Here is a 15,624-nt window from a genome sequence, read left to right as displayed (position 1 = left end):
ACAATGAAGTGAAGGAAGTATTTATCAATGGCTGATCTAGTTAAGTATTCAAGGTTTCCAAAGTAACAGCCAGTCATTTTGATCTAATTCAGGAAGTCTCCAAATTAAAGCTGTATTAATAGCAGTAACTTTAACAGTCAAACTTTTACACAATGCTAAAACAAAACTAATGCAAATAACAAAGAAACTCCAGTTCAGAGATTTAAAGACAACAGCATGCGCACACTGTTACAACCGAGGTGGAGGAGTGCACTGTCTTTTCTAGTTCCGCTTCTCCACAGGTCACAACATATATTTAAATGTTTACCCAGTTACCAATGCAGTCAATCATATGCTCTACTCTTTATCCCAGAATAAAATAAACCGATCAGGTTTCTTTAATATATAACAAAATTATCAGTTTATTATAAAACAAGACTTATCCAGTAATGAAGCAAAGCATTAAAACACAGACTGAAATATGAAAGTTCCTTTATAAAATCCCACACACAAAAAAATAAAGAAATTCTCTCTGCAGAGCTCTGTTACAAATTACAAAATGAAGACACAAAAAGGAATACTTTGCCAAATACTTGCTAATTCTTGAAGAAAAAAGAGATATGGAAGGATGTCAATTGTCCCTTTTGGTCTGGCGTCCAGGTATATGGTGACGGGTCACAGGGATATTTTCAGAAGCAGTTTGTTCTGGGAGATGTCGAGAAATAGTCTAGTAGGCTTTCCAGGAGAACTGTGGCATCAGGAGCTTCTGATATCACATTCTGGTTTTGCAGGGTTTTTTTCAAAGACAAGAAGAAAGAGGAGCTGACACAGTGGATTTCTTGGGGTCTCTTAGAAAGGTGCATTAAAAAAAAGAGCTGTGGGGGAGGGGTTATTCCTTGGCACATTGATGTTCAACTACTTTTCAAACACAGTCCACATCCCAGCTGAACCAAAACAATATCTCAAAAGTGAAACCAAACAGCAGGTCAGAACCTCCTGACGACTATAAATCTTAAGTTCTGATGAAAAGTCACAGACCTGAAACGCTTCTTTGCTTCTCTCTCCACAGATGCTGCCAGACCTGCTGAGTATTTCCAGCACTTTTTGTTTTTGTTTCAGATTTCTAGCATCTGCAGTATTTTGCTTTTATATAAATCTTAACGTCACTTTTCTGTAAACATCTTCCCTAGGTCACTAAGGTTTCTGTTGTTTATTTATCATAAGGCATGTGACACCCAGTAAAGGTTGTTTTCAAACACTACATCTCAGTGTCCTTTCAGTGAACTGTCAACAAAACAAAGACCAGCATCTATGAAATCTTCAGCCTTTCAAAATCGAACCCATTTACACCATTTAAATATGAGTTCTCAAAAATATTTAACACAAAATGGAAGCACTTTCGTAACAACCCTCAACAATTGGGCACCAACTGAGAGTTTAATTGGAGCTTCAATGGATATATAAGGGCTTTTTTGACCAGTCTGCGATGTGGAACAGAGAGCAATGACTTAAGCTTTGAATCATCAGCTGAATTTCATTCATGATATTACTAAGCACTGTTACGACCGAGGCGGGAGGAGTGCACTGTTTATTCTAGTCCCACTACTCCACAGGTCACAACATATATTACATTTTCCGACTTAACAATTCTTCTTCTTTGGCCTCCTTATCTCGAGAGACAATGGATAAGTGCCTGGAGGTGGTCAGTGGTTTGTGAAGCAGCGCCTGGAGTGGCTATAAAGGCCAATTCTAGAGTGACAGGCTCTTCCACAGGTGCTGCAGAGAAATTTGTTTGTCGGGGCTGTTACACAGTTGGCTCTCCCCTTGCGCCTCTGTCTTTTTTCCTGCCAACTACTAAGTCTCTTCGATTCGCCACACTTTAGCCCCGCCTTTATGGCTGACTTAACAATACAGTCATCCATATACTCTATTTTTCCCCAGAATAAAGCACACCAACTCGGTTTCTTTAATACACAACAAAATTATCAGTTTATCATAAAACAAGTCTTAACCAATAATGAAGTAAAACACACACACACACAAATTTAAATATTAAAGCCCCTTATTTATCTTAGCAACCCCCCCCCCCACCCCCCACCACCACCACCACACACACATCCATACACTGGTTAACCGGGAAAAATAAAAAAGGGATTTTTGTTCATAGCGCTGTTACAAAGACAACAACAAAAAAACACTTAGGCGGAATACTTGTCCTTGGTTTTGGATTGGCATCCCAAATGCGTATAGATGGCTGTCACTGGGATCTTCCTAGAACAGTTCTGTCCAGGCGATGTTGAAGATCAGTTTGGATAGGCTTTCCAAGAAATGCAGCTACAGAGGCTTCAGATAGGTCTTACAGCTGAAATGCGGCAACAAGGGTTTCAGTTCCCACACATTCGATACCCAGGGTTTCTTCAAATACAATTGGAAATAGGAAACTGACATGTTATGTGTAGGGTTTCTTTTCAAGAGAGAGAGAGCTGGGTCTTCCTTGGCAGCCAAAAAACAACTGCCTTTTGTAACAGTTCAAATTTAAACTAAAAACGGTCTAGAATCAAGCCTCCTGACCACTATAAATCTTGACCTGTCGCTTCTTTGTAAACATCTCCCCATGTCAAAAACAACTCCTACTGGGTGATTATCCACAAGCAGGTGCCTTCCAGTAAGACTTGTTTACAAGCCAAGTCCTGGAATCTTCTGGTGACTTCTTTAAAAAAAATAATAAAGTTCAGCATCTCTTCAAGATTCCAGATGAATCAATGTCTATAATTCAACTCAAGTCCTTCGAACTTATCTTATAAAAAAAAAACTCTTGTAACAGTACACAATCAAAAGTATGTCATGTTCTTGATCAATCTTCCACCAAAATATTTACAAAGCAGATTGGCATCCCAAAGAATGAAAATTGTGTCTATATCTGGTTCAAACCTCTGTAAATATTTAAAATTTTCTCATTTCTGATTATTGCTAGCTACAAATAAGCTCAATATATGCTGTGCAAGCAGACTATCAATACTGGTCCATCAATATACCATGCTGTATAGCGGCACAGTACATGTTTGTTCCAAGATGACAAGTTCCTGAACTCTTATGGGCCTGTAAGGATTCAGTGCAAGGCTATGCATCTCAATGGAAGGAAGTATGTCAGGAAATTTACTGAGTACTAATCCTGGACAGCTGTTTATAAAGCAGCAAAGGACTAGGAGGAGGTTGTCTGCCTCAAGGAAACACAAAATAGGCTCAGGGTTGGACATAGCTTTTATTCTTGACTCTGCTTGAATTATAATGAAGATAATTTGATGTGGCCCACTCAGTGCTTTGTGTCGCCAGAATGTGTTTCACAGATCCAAAAGGTTGAACACCACTGAACTACTGAATGATCATATTTGTGGAACTCACACATGACAGGATATGTTTGTTAGAATCATCCCAGTAAGCTGAGCATCTTAATACATCAGGAATAAACAATCTGTTTGATATTGTGCATTCGTACCCAAGCATGTTGACCGAAGGGAGGGGCATTCTGCAATCCAATACCCTGCCTTTGTGTGGAACTGTAAGTGTTGCAATGAGTGTTAATTGGATAATTACATAATCATAGGAAAAATAATTACACCAAAATTCTCTATCTAGAAACACAATGGACTGAATTTTACCAGCCCTCCGACTTCGGGGGGTCATGGTGGGGTGGGGGGGGGGAGCGGGGGGGGAGAACCAGAAAATACTTCCAGGAGAGGCCTGCCATGGGCCTCGATGCCAGGAAAGCCCTTTCACATTTTATTGACGGCAGCAAGGCCTCGATGCAGCCTTCCATTTAAATATTAAAATAAATTTAAATACATGCAAAAGCACTTACCTTGGCCTAACGGCCGTCCCACGCTGATATTCCAGCCAATGGCCGGAAGTCCCGCGCTTTCAGATCTCCATTTGGAGATCTGAACCATGACAGAGGTGGGGAGGGGAGGATAAGTGAAATTTTCAGGGTGGGGTGGGGGAAGAGCATGGAAAATGTTCCGATTGGTTGTTGGGATGGTGGGAAGAGGTTGAGATTCAAAACTGCTGAAGTTCAGGGGGGAAAGTTCATAATAGCAAAAAGTGTTTTTTTGGGGCGGCGGGGGGGGTGGTGGGGTGGGGAAGAATAGGTCAATTTCTTTATTGAGGACTCAGTGGGGGGGATGGGAGTGGGGATTCAAAGTTAAATTAAAGTTTTATTGCCATTTTTATAAGAGCAGGACATTTAAAAATTAAAATTTAACTGGAGGGCTTGCAGCCCTTTAAAAATGGTGTGCCCCTGCGTGGTGGTGCCGGATGCTGTTGCCGGGGTTGGAACGTCCGCCCCCTCTACGCCATCGGAGGTGCGCCTTCCGCCCCTCCATGTTAATGAGCCGCTGTGTGAAAACATCTCGTGCGTGCGCCGCGCACTTTTTGAATCTCGCTGCCGTTCTCAGCGACGAACTATTAAAATTCAGCCCAATGGGTTCCACTGGCAAACACTGTTGCACAAGTCCTGATCCTTAATATATCCAGAAAACTCCTTTCTAAGTTCCAACACTTTGTTCTCATGATAACGTTTTGAAATTCTCTTTCAACAAGAAATGTAAAAAAATCCGATCAATGTGTCCATGAGCAAAAGTTGCAGCATTCATCTATGCTGCAATATCATTCCAGTCCATAACAGCAAGTTACTTCATGAGAAGAGCTTGGCCAATTATCATAAAGAAACAATCACTCATATCCATTGTCTTCCAATCATGACTAGGCCGTTGTTGATGCACTACAGGAATTTCAAGCACTTATATATTGGTGAAATATAATGCAGCTACTATATGGGGACAAATGGTTAATACCTTGAATTATATTTCACCTATATATAAATGCCTATAATACACAATATTGATGGATGGAGCATTTCTGACATCCTGCCCCATCCAGGCGCTGCTTCACAAACCACTGACCACCTCCAGGCGCGTATCCATTGTCTCTCGAGATAAGGAGGCCCAAAAGAAAAAAAAAGAATAATACACAATAAGCTTACAGTTGACTGAACACATCTTGTTCAAGCTTGCCTAAATACTAGATGTATCGTATTTACAGTTCCGAAACAGGTCTACTTCTGTGTTCATATTCCACATGAGGCTCTTCCCACCATTCTTCATCTAACCTCATCAACATATCCTTCTATTCCTTTCTCCCCCATGTGCTTATCTAGCTTCCCCTTAAACATTTCGATGCTGGTCACCTCAACTACTGCTGGTGCACTGAGTTCCACATTCTAATCACTCTGGGTAATGAAATTTCAACTGAACTACCTATTGGATTTATAATATAAATATTTAATATATCTTATATTTATGGTCCCTAGTTCTGGTCTCGTCCACAAGTGGAAACATCTTCTCTACATCTACCCTATCAAATCTTTTCGCAAACTTGAAGACTTCTGGCAGGTCACCAACATTCCTGTTAAGCTGTGCCCGTGTGCAGCCACCTGGAAGTTCCCACGCAGATCTCTTGTTCCATATTAAATACCACACCTGGACAGCCGCGCATAAACTTTAAAATTACTGTACATTGAGTAATCTGGCTGCGCACAACAACATTTTTATAGGGAACATTGCAGGTCACCAGACCCCAGCCTGTTCAATCTTCCTGATAGATATAACCACCCCCCAACCCACCCCTGGTATCATTCTAGTAAATCTTCTTTGTACCTTCTCCAGTGCCTTTATAGCTGTTTTACAGACCAGACCTGTTCAGAGTACTCCAAGCGTGGTCTAACCAACTTGCTATACAGGTTTAACATACTTTCTCTGCTTTTCAATTCTAGCCCTCTAGAAATGAACCTCTGTTCTTTGATTTCTTTCATTTTAATGGCCTTATTACCCTGTGTCGCTACCTTTAGTGATTTGTGTATCTGCACTCCCAAATCCCTCTGCTCTTCTACTTCATTTAAACGCCTCCAAGGGTTAATAAAAACAAAAAGTGCTGGAAAATGCTCAGCAGATCTGGCAGCATCTGTGGAGAGTGAAGCAAAGTTAGCGTTTGAGGTCTGTGACCCTTCATCAGAACTGGCAAAGGTTAGAAATGTAATAGGTTTTAAGTAAATGAAATGGGGGTGGGGCAAGAGATAACAAAAGTGAAGGTGTTGATAGGACAGAGGGTCACAGAGAATAACTGATAAGGAGGTCATGGGGCAAAGGCAAAGAGTGTGTTAATGGTGTCGTGAAAGACAAAGCGTTAGTGCAGAGAGGGTGTTAAATGACAGAATAATGAAAGCCCTAGCTAAAAGCACAAACACGAAATAAAACATTGGGCAGGCACATGGTTAGAGGAAATTGAATGATGAAACAAACTAAAATAGAATGAAATAAAAATAATAAAAAGTAAAACTAAAAATAAAAAAGGTTGGGGGGTGGGGGGGCGCAAATCATGTTCTGAAATTATTGAACTCAATGTTCAATCCGGTAGACTGTAGCGTGCCTAATTGGTAAATGATGTGCTGTTCCTCAAGCTTGCGTTGATGTTCACTGAAATACTGCAGCAGGCCCAGGACAGAGATGTGAGCATGAAAGCACGGGTGCGTGTTGAAATGGCAAGCGACTGGAAGCTCGGGGTCATGTTTTCGGACTGAGCGGAGGTGTTCCGCAAAGCGATCACCCAATCTGCGTTTGGTCTCCCCAATGTAGAGGAGACCACATTGTGAGCAGCGAATACAGTATACTACATTGAAAGAAGTACAAGTAAGTCGATGCTTCACCTGAAAGGAGTGTTTGGAGCCTTGGATAGTGAGGAGAGAGGAGGTAAAATTGCCTTCTGAGGAGTTTGTGGCCTCCTTATTCTTCCTACAAAAGTGCAGCACTTCACATTATTCTATATTGAAGTTCATTTGCCAATTACACACCCATCCTGCAAGTTTATTAATGTCTTCCTCTTTTTGGTCACAGTCCTCAAGCTTCACGTTGTTTTATAGCCGACACTTTATGAAAAAGCCTTTACAAATTAATGGAAACTATCTTGGAAATTGAGATGACACTACAAGTTTATTCCCGGCATTACTACCTTACTCTATCTTATCTAACCAGGGAACTTTATTAGGCACAAATCTTCGAATGGCATTTCTGCTTTCCTGAACACCAGAACTGTATCTGTGAGTGTACAGTATTAATTCCCAGTATGGGACACATCAGGATAGCAAAATATCCAATTTGTGCACTGTCCAATGTTTAGAACCCAGCAGCTTGGCACAGCTCAAGATACAGTGTTAAGAAAAAATGCCAATGCAAGGACTTTGCCTTGAATTATGCAAGCTGTCTGCTTGCTATTCACTAACTGGTCTCTTTTTAACCCACTATACTAATTCATACTGTTCTCTACAGAGCTCTTATTATGGCACTGGATTTTGACTTGCGATTGGCAGATATTTACCCGCTATTTCATTGATTTGTTCATCTGTTTTATATACACTTCACAAATTTTAATGTCCCATAGATGCAGAGGTAAGTTAGTTCACAACCAGGTAAGAACTTGATGGTGTCATAAAGAAGAAAATAGAGCCATCCCTCTCTCAACCCCATCAAGCAGCATCAGCTCCACAGAATCATTACAGCACAGAAGGAGGCCATTCGGCCCACTGTATCTGCGCCAACTTTCTGAAAGAGCAATTTATCTAGTACCACTCCCTGCCCTTCTCTCCACAGCCCTGCACATTCTTCCTTTTCAGCCAAACAGAAGGTAATGTCTTGGGGTACATATGTCTGCAGGTTCATGGTTGCAAATTAGGAATCCTCACCCTTCATGTTTGCTTGTTGCTTCTGAGCCCTCTCCTCCTTCATTCTTGGAAAGTCTGCCAGTTAGATGAAATAGCTCTGAGTCTTTCCAAAGAAGAATTGTTTCCTTATTCTATGACTTCCCTTCAATTGACAACTGTCCCTTTTTAGTGTTACCTGCAGCTGTGAATAATTATACAAATGGCCTGAACCATGAAAACTCTTAACATATTACTACTCTCACAAAATTTATAGCAATTCTTAACCACTTAAAGAAAGAACGAATGAGTTTATATACTGATTTTTACATCATTCCAAAGCACTTCACAGCCAATTAAACACTTTTATTGTAATGTTGGTAAATATGGCAGTCAATTTGCCAGATTTCACAAATAGCAATAGGATAAATGAACAGGAAACCTGTTCAACCTTTCTTCATTAATATAAGGTCTTTAGCCCAAAAATGAGTCGAGGGAACCTTCTCTGAACTCCCTCTAAAGCAATTAAATCCTTTTTGAAATGAGACCAAAACTGTACACAGTACTCCAGATGTGGTCTCACCAAGGCCCTGTACAGGTGCAGTAAAACGTCCCTACTTTTATATTCCATTCGCCTTTTGATCCATATAGACTAGTAGGTTTGAGGTTCTGCTATGAATTAGGTGATCTCAGCTAGATTGGCAGTAGGGATGCCACAATTCACTATCCAGTAACTTCTGCCAGAAAATGCACTTGTCGAATGCAGAATTGGGCTGCTATGTGATGCCATTCTACACATGACCAAATAATCATATAACATTCACTACTTGGGCTCACACATGAACACTGGCCACTTGGGTGAGATACTGGAGATCGCCCAGTGCCCACAGAACTATACTCAACAGGAGTCAGTAATTTCAGAAGAGGAGTAGTGCTGCATAGGGCAAAAACAAGAAACAGAAAAATGAGTTTTCCCAAGCCCTTGAATGTCCTAATTACTTTTAAAACGTATATTCTGCTTGTGACACACCTAATAAATATGCATTAAACTGTTCAGTCAAGTAACAGCCATCAAAATAAATTGTTCAGTTTCTACTGCAATCTAAATGACTGATCCATGAAACTGAATATTTCTGTCAAATGAACAAAAGGCAATATGAATCATCTGAATTATTGCAATTGACAGAAACATACCTGTCCTTCTGTACATAGTCGAGGCGAAATCTTTGCCTTTGAATCTAAAATGAGAAAATAAATAGGTTACCAAGAATGCCAAAACTTAGGGGATAGATTTAATCACAACAATTCAAATGAAGTTATACTTTAATACTTGTACTAACGTTTTGTCAACTAGCCAGCCCTTTTGCTAGAACTATAACTTTGCCATGAGCAGGCAAGATGATCTATCTAACTCTCTAGGATCACACAACATTCTCAAATCCATGGCAATCATATTCTGCCTGTTCCACTGCTTTCCTGTGCTTAAAATATGTTAACAGTTATCAAGAATTCCCTGCCTAAAGTGTTGCTCCAGCTCAAGCAGGAGCATTTGAGGAAAAATTTAGCCCATAATGATCCAAAGTAAGCAGAAGAGCAAAAACATGCTGACTTTTAATTTCGGGTCCATGGTAATAAAGTACAAAATGGAACTGGCTTATTTTATACAACTATTTTCTTTGTGGAAAATTAGCATTAAAAGCACAAAATATGAAAGTGCTCAAGCTGATGTAGTTGACTTCTAACTGCCCTCTGTAGTGGCCTAGGAAGTCACCACAACCTTCTCAGGGCAATTAAGAGTGGGCAATAAATGCTAGCCATGCTAGAAATGCCCCCGCTCCAACAATTATTTAAAAAAATTTGAGGACAAAGTTTTCAGTCATTTCACTTAACACTTGATTCACAAAAATAATCAGGTCTTACACAGAAACTAAGTCAAAAAAAATCAGTATAGTCAAATTAGTACAACACATAATTGAGGGAGTTCATTAATGCTATCTATAAAACACAATTAAAAGTAATATCCAAAATTTTAACCTGTGAAGAGATGGATATCCAAATGCAAACCTTTGACTGATTGCTACTTAATCTGCTCGTATACAACGGACTGCCATCATTAGAGACCCTATTGTGATAATTTTTCTGTTCCTGGCAAAAGCCCCACTTAAACTGACAAACAGCTCAAAGCCTGATAAACAATCCTTTGATAGCCTGCACAAATTTCTTATGTGCTTACAAATAGTTCTTTGTATGTGTGCAACTACTTTAAAAGATAAGCTCTGTGCATGTATGTAAATCTTACTTTCATAAAATACAACAAACTGTGCACACGATTTAAAATTATGATGATGGATGTCCACCAATGAAATTTGATACTTTCACATCATTTACTAATTCAAACATCCCACAATAGCTATGAACAACTGACAGCAACATTTCTCCTGTTGACAATTTTAGCAAACAGGTCAGTTTGTGTACAAAATAGGATTTTTCCCTGATCATAGATGCCTCCCAGATGAACTTGAAATATGGATGGACATACAAGAGAAGCAAGAAACTGAATAGCTACAGTATCCATTCCTAAAGAGGGTTGGTGACCTAGATTTGTTACTTGTCATATAAACATGAAAGTCTAGTTAATGAAACACAATATTGATAATTTCACACTTCCCCATTGTGCATCTTGTTTATGCAAGATATGTGAAGTCCATATACTACTATAATAAAACACACACACACGAGAGAGAGAGAGAGAAAACCCAAATAACAAGATAAATGGGAACCTAAAAGTCCTCTGCAGGCATATAAATAGCAAAAGGAGGAGTGGGGCTGATGAGGGACCTAAAAGGGGGTTGACACATGGAGTCAGGGGACATGGCTGAGGTACTAAATGAGTACTTTGTATCTATCTTTACTAAGGAAGAAGATGCTGCCCAAGTGATGATGAAAGAGGAGTTCGTTGATACACTGGATGGACTAAAAATTGTTAAAGAGGTGGTACTAGATAGACTGGCTGTACTTAAAGTTAGTAAGTCACCAGGACTGGATGAGATGCATCTGAGGAGACTGAGAGAAGCAAGGGTGGAAATTGCAGAGCCACTGACCATAATATTCCAATCCTTCTTAGATACAGGGGTAGTGCCAGAGGACTGGAAAATTGCAAATGTTACGCCCTATTTTGAACAAGGATGTAAGGACAAGCTCAGCAACTACAGTTAGTTTAACCTCGGTGGTGGGGAAGCTTTTAGAAACGATAATTCGGGACAAAATTTGGACAAATGTGGATTAATTAAGGAAAGCCAGCATGGATTTGTTAAGGCCAAATCATGTTCAACCAACTTTCTTTAATTTTTTGATGAGGTAATGGAGAGGGTTATGAGGGTAATGCAGTTGATGTGGGTACATGGACTTTCAAAAGGCATTTGAAAAGAGCCACATAACAGGCTTGTCAGCAATTTAGAGCCCATGGAATAAGAGGGACAGTAGCAGCAGTTCAAAAGAGCGGCGGCAGAGTGAGCAGGGCCAGCAGGCAGTTCAAAAGAGCAGCGGTGGAGAGAGAGAGAGAGAGAGAGAGGGAAAGCACGAATGGGACCAGCAGGCAATTCAAAAGCTAGCCAGTCCAGTTGTTGTAATCCACGTGGGTACCAATGACATAGATAGGACTAGGAAAGAGGTTCTGCATAGTGAGTATGAGCAGCTAGGGGCTAAATTACAACAATAACAAGAGTGAAGATCTGGAAAGCTGCACCATACCTGCTGATCATCAGACAGCAGATTTTTTTTAAAAAGGTAATGTCATTGTAAAAGATCCACTGGGAAACAGTGATCATAATACCATTGAATTCCATGTTAAGTTTGAAAGTGACATGCTCCAATCACAAACAAGAATCTTAAACTTAAACAAAGCCAATTACATAGACATGAGGGGAGAACTGGCTAAGGTTAATTGGGTAAACAGACTAAAAGGTATGGCAGTAAATTAACAGTGGGAAACCTTTAAAGAAATAATTCATAACGTTCGACAAAAATATATTCCTGTAAAACAAAAAACTCAGACAGAAAGACCCATCGTGGCTTACTCAGGAAGGTAAGGATCATAGATTAAAAGAAGAGCTTATAATGTTGCAAAAAAAGAGTAGCAAGTCTGAGGGTTGGGAGTGTTTTAGAAACCAGCAAAGTGCCACCAAAAAGTTGATTAAAAAGGGGAAAAAAAAGGAGAGTTAATTAGCCAGTAACATAAAAACAGATTGTATGAGCACTTATAGGTGTATCAAAAGGAAGAGAGTAGCTAAAGTAAATGTTGGTCCCTTAGAAGCAAAGACAGGAGAAATTATCATAGGGAATGAGGAACAGGCAGAGGTACTGAACAAATATTTTGTGTCTGTCTTCAGAGTAGAAGACACAAGTTCCATACCAGAAATAGGTAGTAACCTAGGGGCTAAAAAGTGTGAGGAAATTAAGGAAATTCATAACAGCAAAGAAAAAGTATTGGAGAAACTTAAGGGACTAAAATCTGACAAAACTCCAGGACTGACGGCCTACATCCTAGGGTTCTAAAAGAGATAGCTGCTGAGATAGTGGATGTGCTAGCTGTGATTTTCCAAAATTCCTTAGATTCAGGAACAGCCCCAACAGATTGGAAGTTGGCAAATGTTACACTGCTTTTCAAGAAAGGAGGGAGAGAGAAAACAGGGAACGACAGGCCAGTTAGCCTAACATCAGTCGTTGGGAAAATGCTGGAAACTATTATCAAGGAAATCTTAACAATGCACTGAGAAAAGCATAGTATAATTGGAACAAGTCAACATCGTTTTACTAAAGGGAAATCCTGTTTGACAAATTTGTTCCAGTTTTTTTGAGGATGTAACTAGTAGGGTAGATAAAGGAGAACCAGTAGGTATAGTATACCTGGATTTCCAACAGACGTTGAATAAGGTACCACACAAAAGGTTAATTGGCAAGATAAGAGCTCGGATAGATGATTGGTTAACAGACGGGAAGCAATGAGTGGGCATAAACAAGGCATTTTCAAGTTGGCAGGCAGTAAACAGTGGAGTGCTGCAAGGATCAATGCTGGGGCCTCAGTTATTTACAATCTATATTAACGACGTAGACGAAGAGACAGAGTAATGTATCTAAGTTTGCTGACGATATAAAGCTAGGTGGAAAGGTAAGCTGTGGGGAGGACAGAGAGAGGCTGCAAAGAGATATAGACAGGCTAAGTGAGTGGGCAACAAGATGGCAGATGCAGCATAATGTAGGGAAGTATTCACTTTGGTCATAAGAATAGAAAAGCAGAATATTTTTTAAAAGGTGTACAACTTGTAAGTGTCGATGTTCAAACAGACTTGGGTGTGCTTGTACAAGGAATGCAGCAAGTTAACATGCAGGTACACCAAGCAATTAGGAAGGCATACGGCATGTTGGCCTTTATTGTAAGGGGATTGGAGTACTGGAATAAGGAAGTATTGCTACAATTGTACAGGGTTTTGGTGAGACCACATCTGGAATACTGTGTGCAGTTCAAGTCTCCACATTTAAAAAAGGATATACTTGCATTGCAGGCAGTGCAGCAAAGGTTCACTAGATTGGTCCCTGGGATGAGGGAGTTGTCCTATGATGAGAGACCAAGTAAATTGGGCCTGTATTCTCTGGAGTTTAGAAGTTTAGGTGATCTCATTGAAACATACAAGATTCTAAAGGGGCTGTATAGGGTGGACACTGTGAGATTATTTCTGCTGGTGAGGGTATCTGAAATACTGGGGCACAGTCTCAGGATAAGGGATCGATCATTTAGGACTGGGATGAGGAGAAATTACTTCACCCAAAGGGTTGTGAATCTTTGGAATTCTCTACCCCAGAGGGTTTTGGATGCTCCATTGTTGAATACATTTAAGGCTGGGATAGACAGTTTTTTGGTCTATCAGGGAATCAATGGGTTTGGCGAGCTGGCAGGAAAGTGGAGTTGAATCCGAAGATTAGCCATGATCATTTTGAATGGCGGAGCAGGCTCGATGGGCCACATGGTCTACTCCTGCTCCTATTTTTTGTGTTCTTGTGTCATGGATACAAAATTGGCTGAGTAACAGGAAACAGAGAGTAGTGGTGAGCGGTTGTTTTTCAGATTGAAGGAAGGTATATAGTGGGATTCCCCAGGGGTCGGTACTAGGACCATTGCTTTTCTTGATATATATTAATGACCTAGAGTTGGGCATACAGGGCACAATTTCAAAATTTGCAGATGATACAAAACTTGGAAGTGTTGTGAACTATGAGGAGGATAGCGATAAACTTCAAGAGGACATTGACAATGTCAATGGTGGAACGGGCAGACAAGTAGCAGATGAAATTTAATGCAGAAAAGCATGAAGTGATTCATTTTGGCAGCAAGAATGAGGAGAAGCAATATAAAATAAAGGGTACAGTTCTAAATGGGGTGCAGGAGCAGAGAGACCTCGAGGTTTATATATATAAAAATTATTGAAGGTTGCAGGGCAGGTTGAGAAAGCGGTTAATAAATAATATGGGATCCTGGGATTTATAAATAGGAGCATAGAGCACAAGAAAAAGGAAGTTATGATAAACCTGTATAAAACACTGGTTCAGCCTCAAATGGAGTATTGTGTCCAGTTCTAGGCATCACACTTTAGGAAAGATGTTAAGGCATTAGAGAGGGTGAGGAATAGATTCACAAGAATGATTCCAGGGATGAGGAACTTCAATTATATGGATAGGTTGGAGAAGCTGGGCCTGTTGCTGGAGGAGAGATTTGATACAGGTGTTCAAAATCATGAGGTATCTGGAAAGAGTAAATAGGGACAAACAGTTCCCATTGGCCGAAGGATCCAAAACCAGAGGACACCGATTTAAGGTGACTAGCAAAAGAACCAGAGATGACAGGAGGAAAAGCTTCTTTCACATAGTGAGTGGTTAGGATCTGGTATCTCTGCCCGAAAGTGTGGCGGAGGCAGATTCAATCGAGGCCTTCGAAAGAGAATTGGACAATTATCTGAAGATAAAAAATTTGCAGGGCCACGAGGAAAATGCCAGGGAGTGGGACTAGGTGAGTTGTTCATGCAGAGCATTGGTACAGACATGACAGGCTGAATGGCCTCCTTCTGTGCTGTAACCATTCTATGATTCTATGAACATTGTTCCATTGTAATTGAACTATCCTGTCTTCTCCTTTAAGATGACTGGGCAGAATTTTGAAAATCTCTAACTACTAAATTCACCATAGTTAACTTAATATCAATTAATGCTCAATACATAAATGAGTCATGGATCTTGCAAACCAAAAGTTGGTTCTGCACTGCACCATAAACAATCTAATTTTATCTCCTTTTAAATTCATTATCGGGAGCTGAGGGGAACAAAAACTGCTCTTACAGTGCAATCCCATGTATCAGGTGGCAGGGTAGGGATGAGTGCTGTATGATACCAAAATAAAGTAGATTTGGAGCTGTATGCAATATAATTAAATTTGATTTTGTAATTTTGGAAGGGTAATAATCTACTGATTTTCCTCCCACCTCCCACACTTCGAGGTAATACACCAGCTACAACAAACAAGAGGCAAGCAACCTACGCTCAGTTCTCTGCCAATAGCACGCTGGAACTGGCTATGAGAGAAGCATAGCAGTGTCCCAGGGATTTTCTTTACACCCATGAGCTGTTGTCTCTACTTGGCCAGCAGCACAGTTGACATTGGGAATTCAGCAGAATAGGCAAACCCATTTCGGCAGAGGCAGGGGGAAGTGGGGGGGGGGGGAGGAAGTGTGGAAATAAGTACAGAATTTAGAGGCCAAGTGAACGGTGTCATTCTTTCTCAGTACTTGTTTTCCTGCATGTTAATGGCAAAGGCCTCAAAACAAATGATTGTTAGTGGAGTCCAAAACTACGCT

The 15,624-nt window shown here is 40.3% G+C and overlaps 1 protein-coding gene across 2 annotated transcripts in view; it reads right to left on the bottom strand.

The window, feature by feature from the left end:
- spire2 (spire-type actin nucleation factor 2) overlaps nucleotides 1–15,624 on the bottom strand; it is a 95,436-nt gene that overhangs the window by 78,328 nt on the left and 1,484 nt on the right. Inside the window, exons 1-2 of one of the 2 annotated variants that reach the window (XM_068049274.1) lie at nucleotides 7,769–7,783; nucleotides 3,839–4,961 (exon numbers count right to left, since the gene is read on the bottom strand). Coding sequence is in view for 1 of the 2 variants with exons in the window: in XM_068049273.1 (XP_067905374.1) it covers nucleotides 8,918–8,961 (44 nt within the window). In the remaining variant the exon portion in view is untranslated. Of the gene's footprint in view, nucleotides 1–3,838; nucleotides 4,962–7,768; nucleotides 7,784–8,917; nucleotides 8,962–15,624 lie in introns of those variants that run through there. The other variant, XM_068049273.1, reaches the window with a different exon arrangement.

Source organism: Heterodontus francisci, chromosome 17 (assembly GCF_036365525.1).
Source record: "Heterodontus francisci isolate sHetFra1 chromosome 17, sHetFra1.hap1, whole genome shotgun sequence".
Classification (NCBI taxonomy): Eukaryota; Metazoa; Chordata; class Chondrichthyes; order Heterodontiformes; family Heterodontidae; genus Heterodontus; species Heterodontus francisci.
The sequence above is the reverse complement of the archived record's forward strand: the minus strand, read 5'-3'. Positions and strand labels throughout refer to the sequence as shown.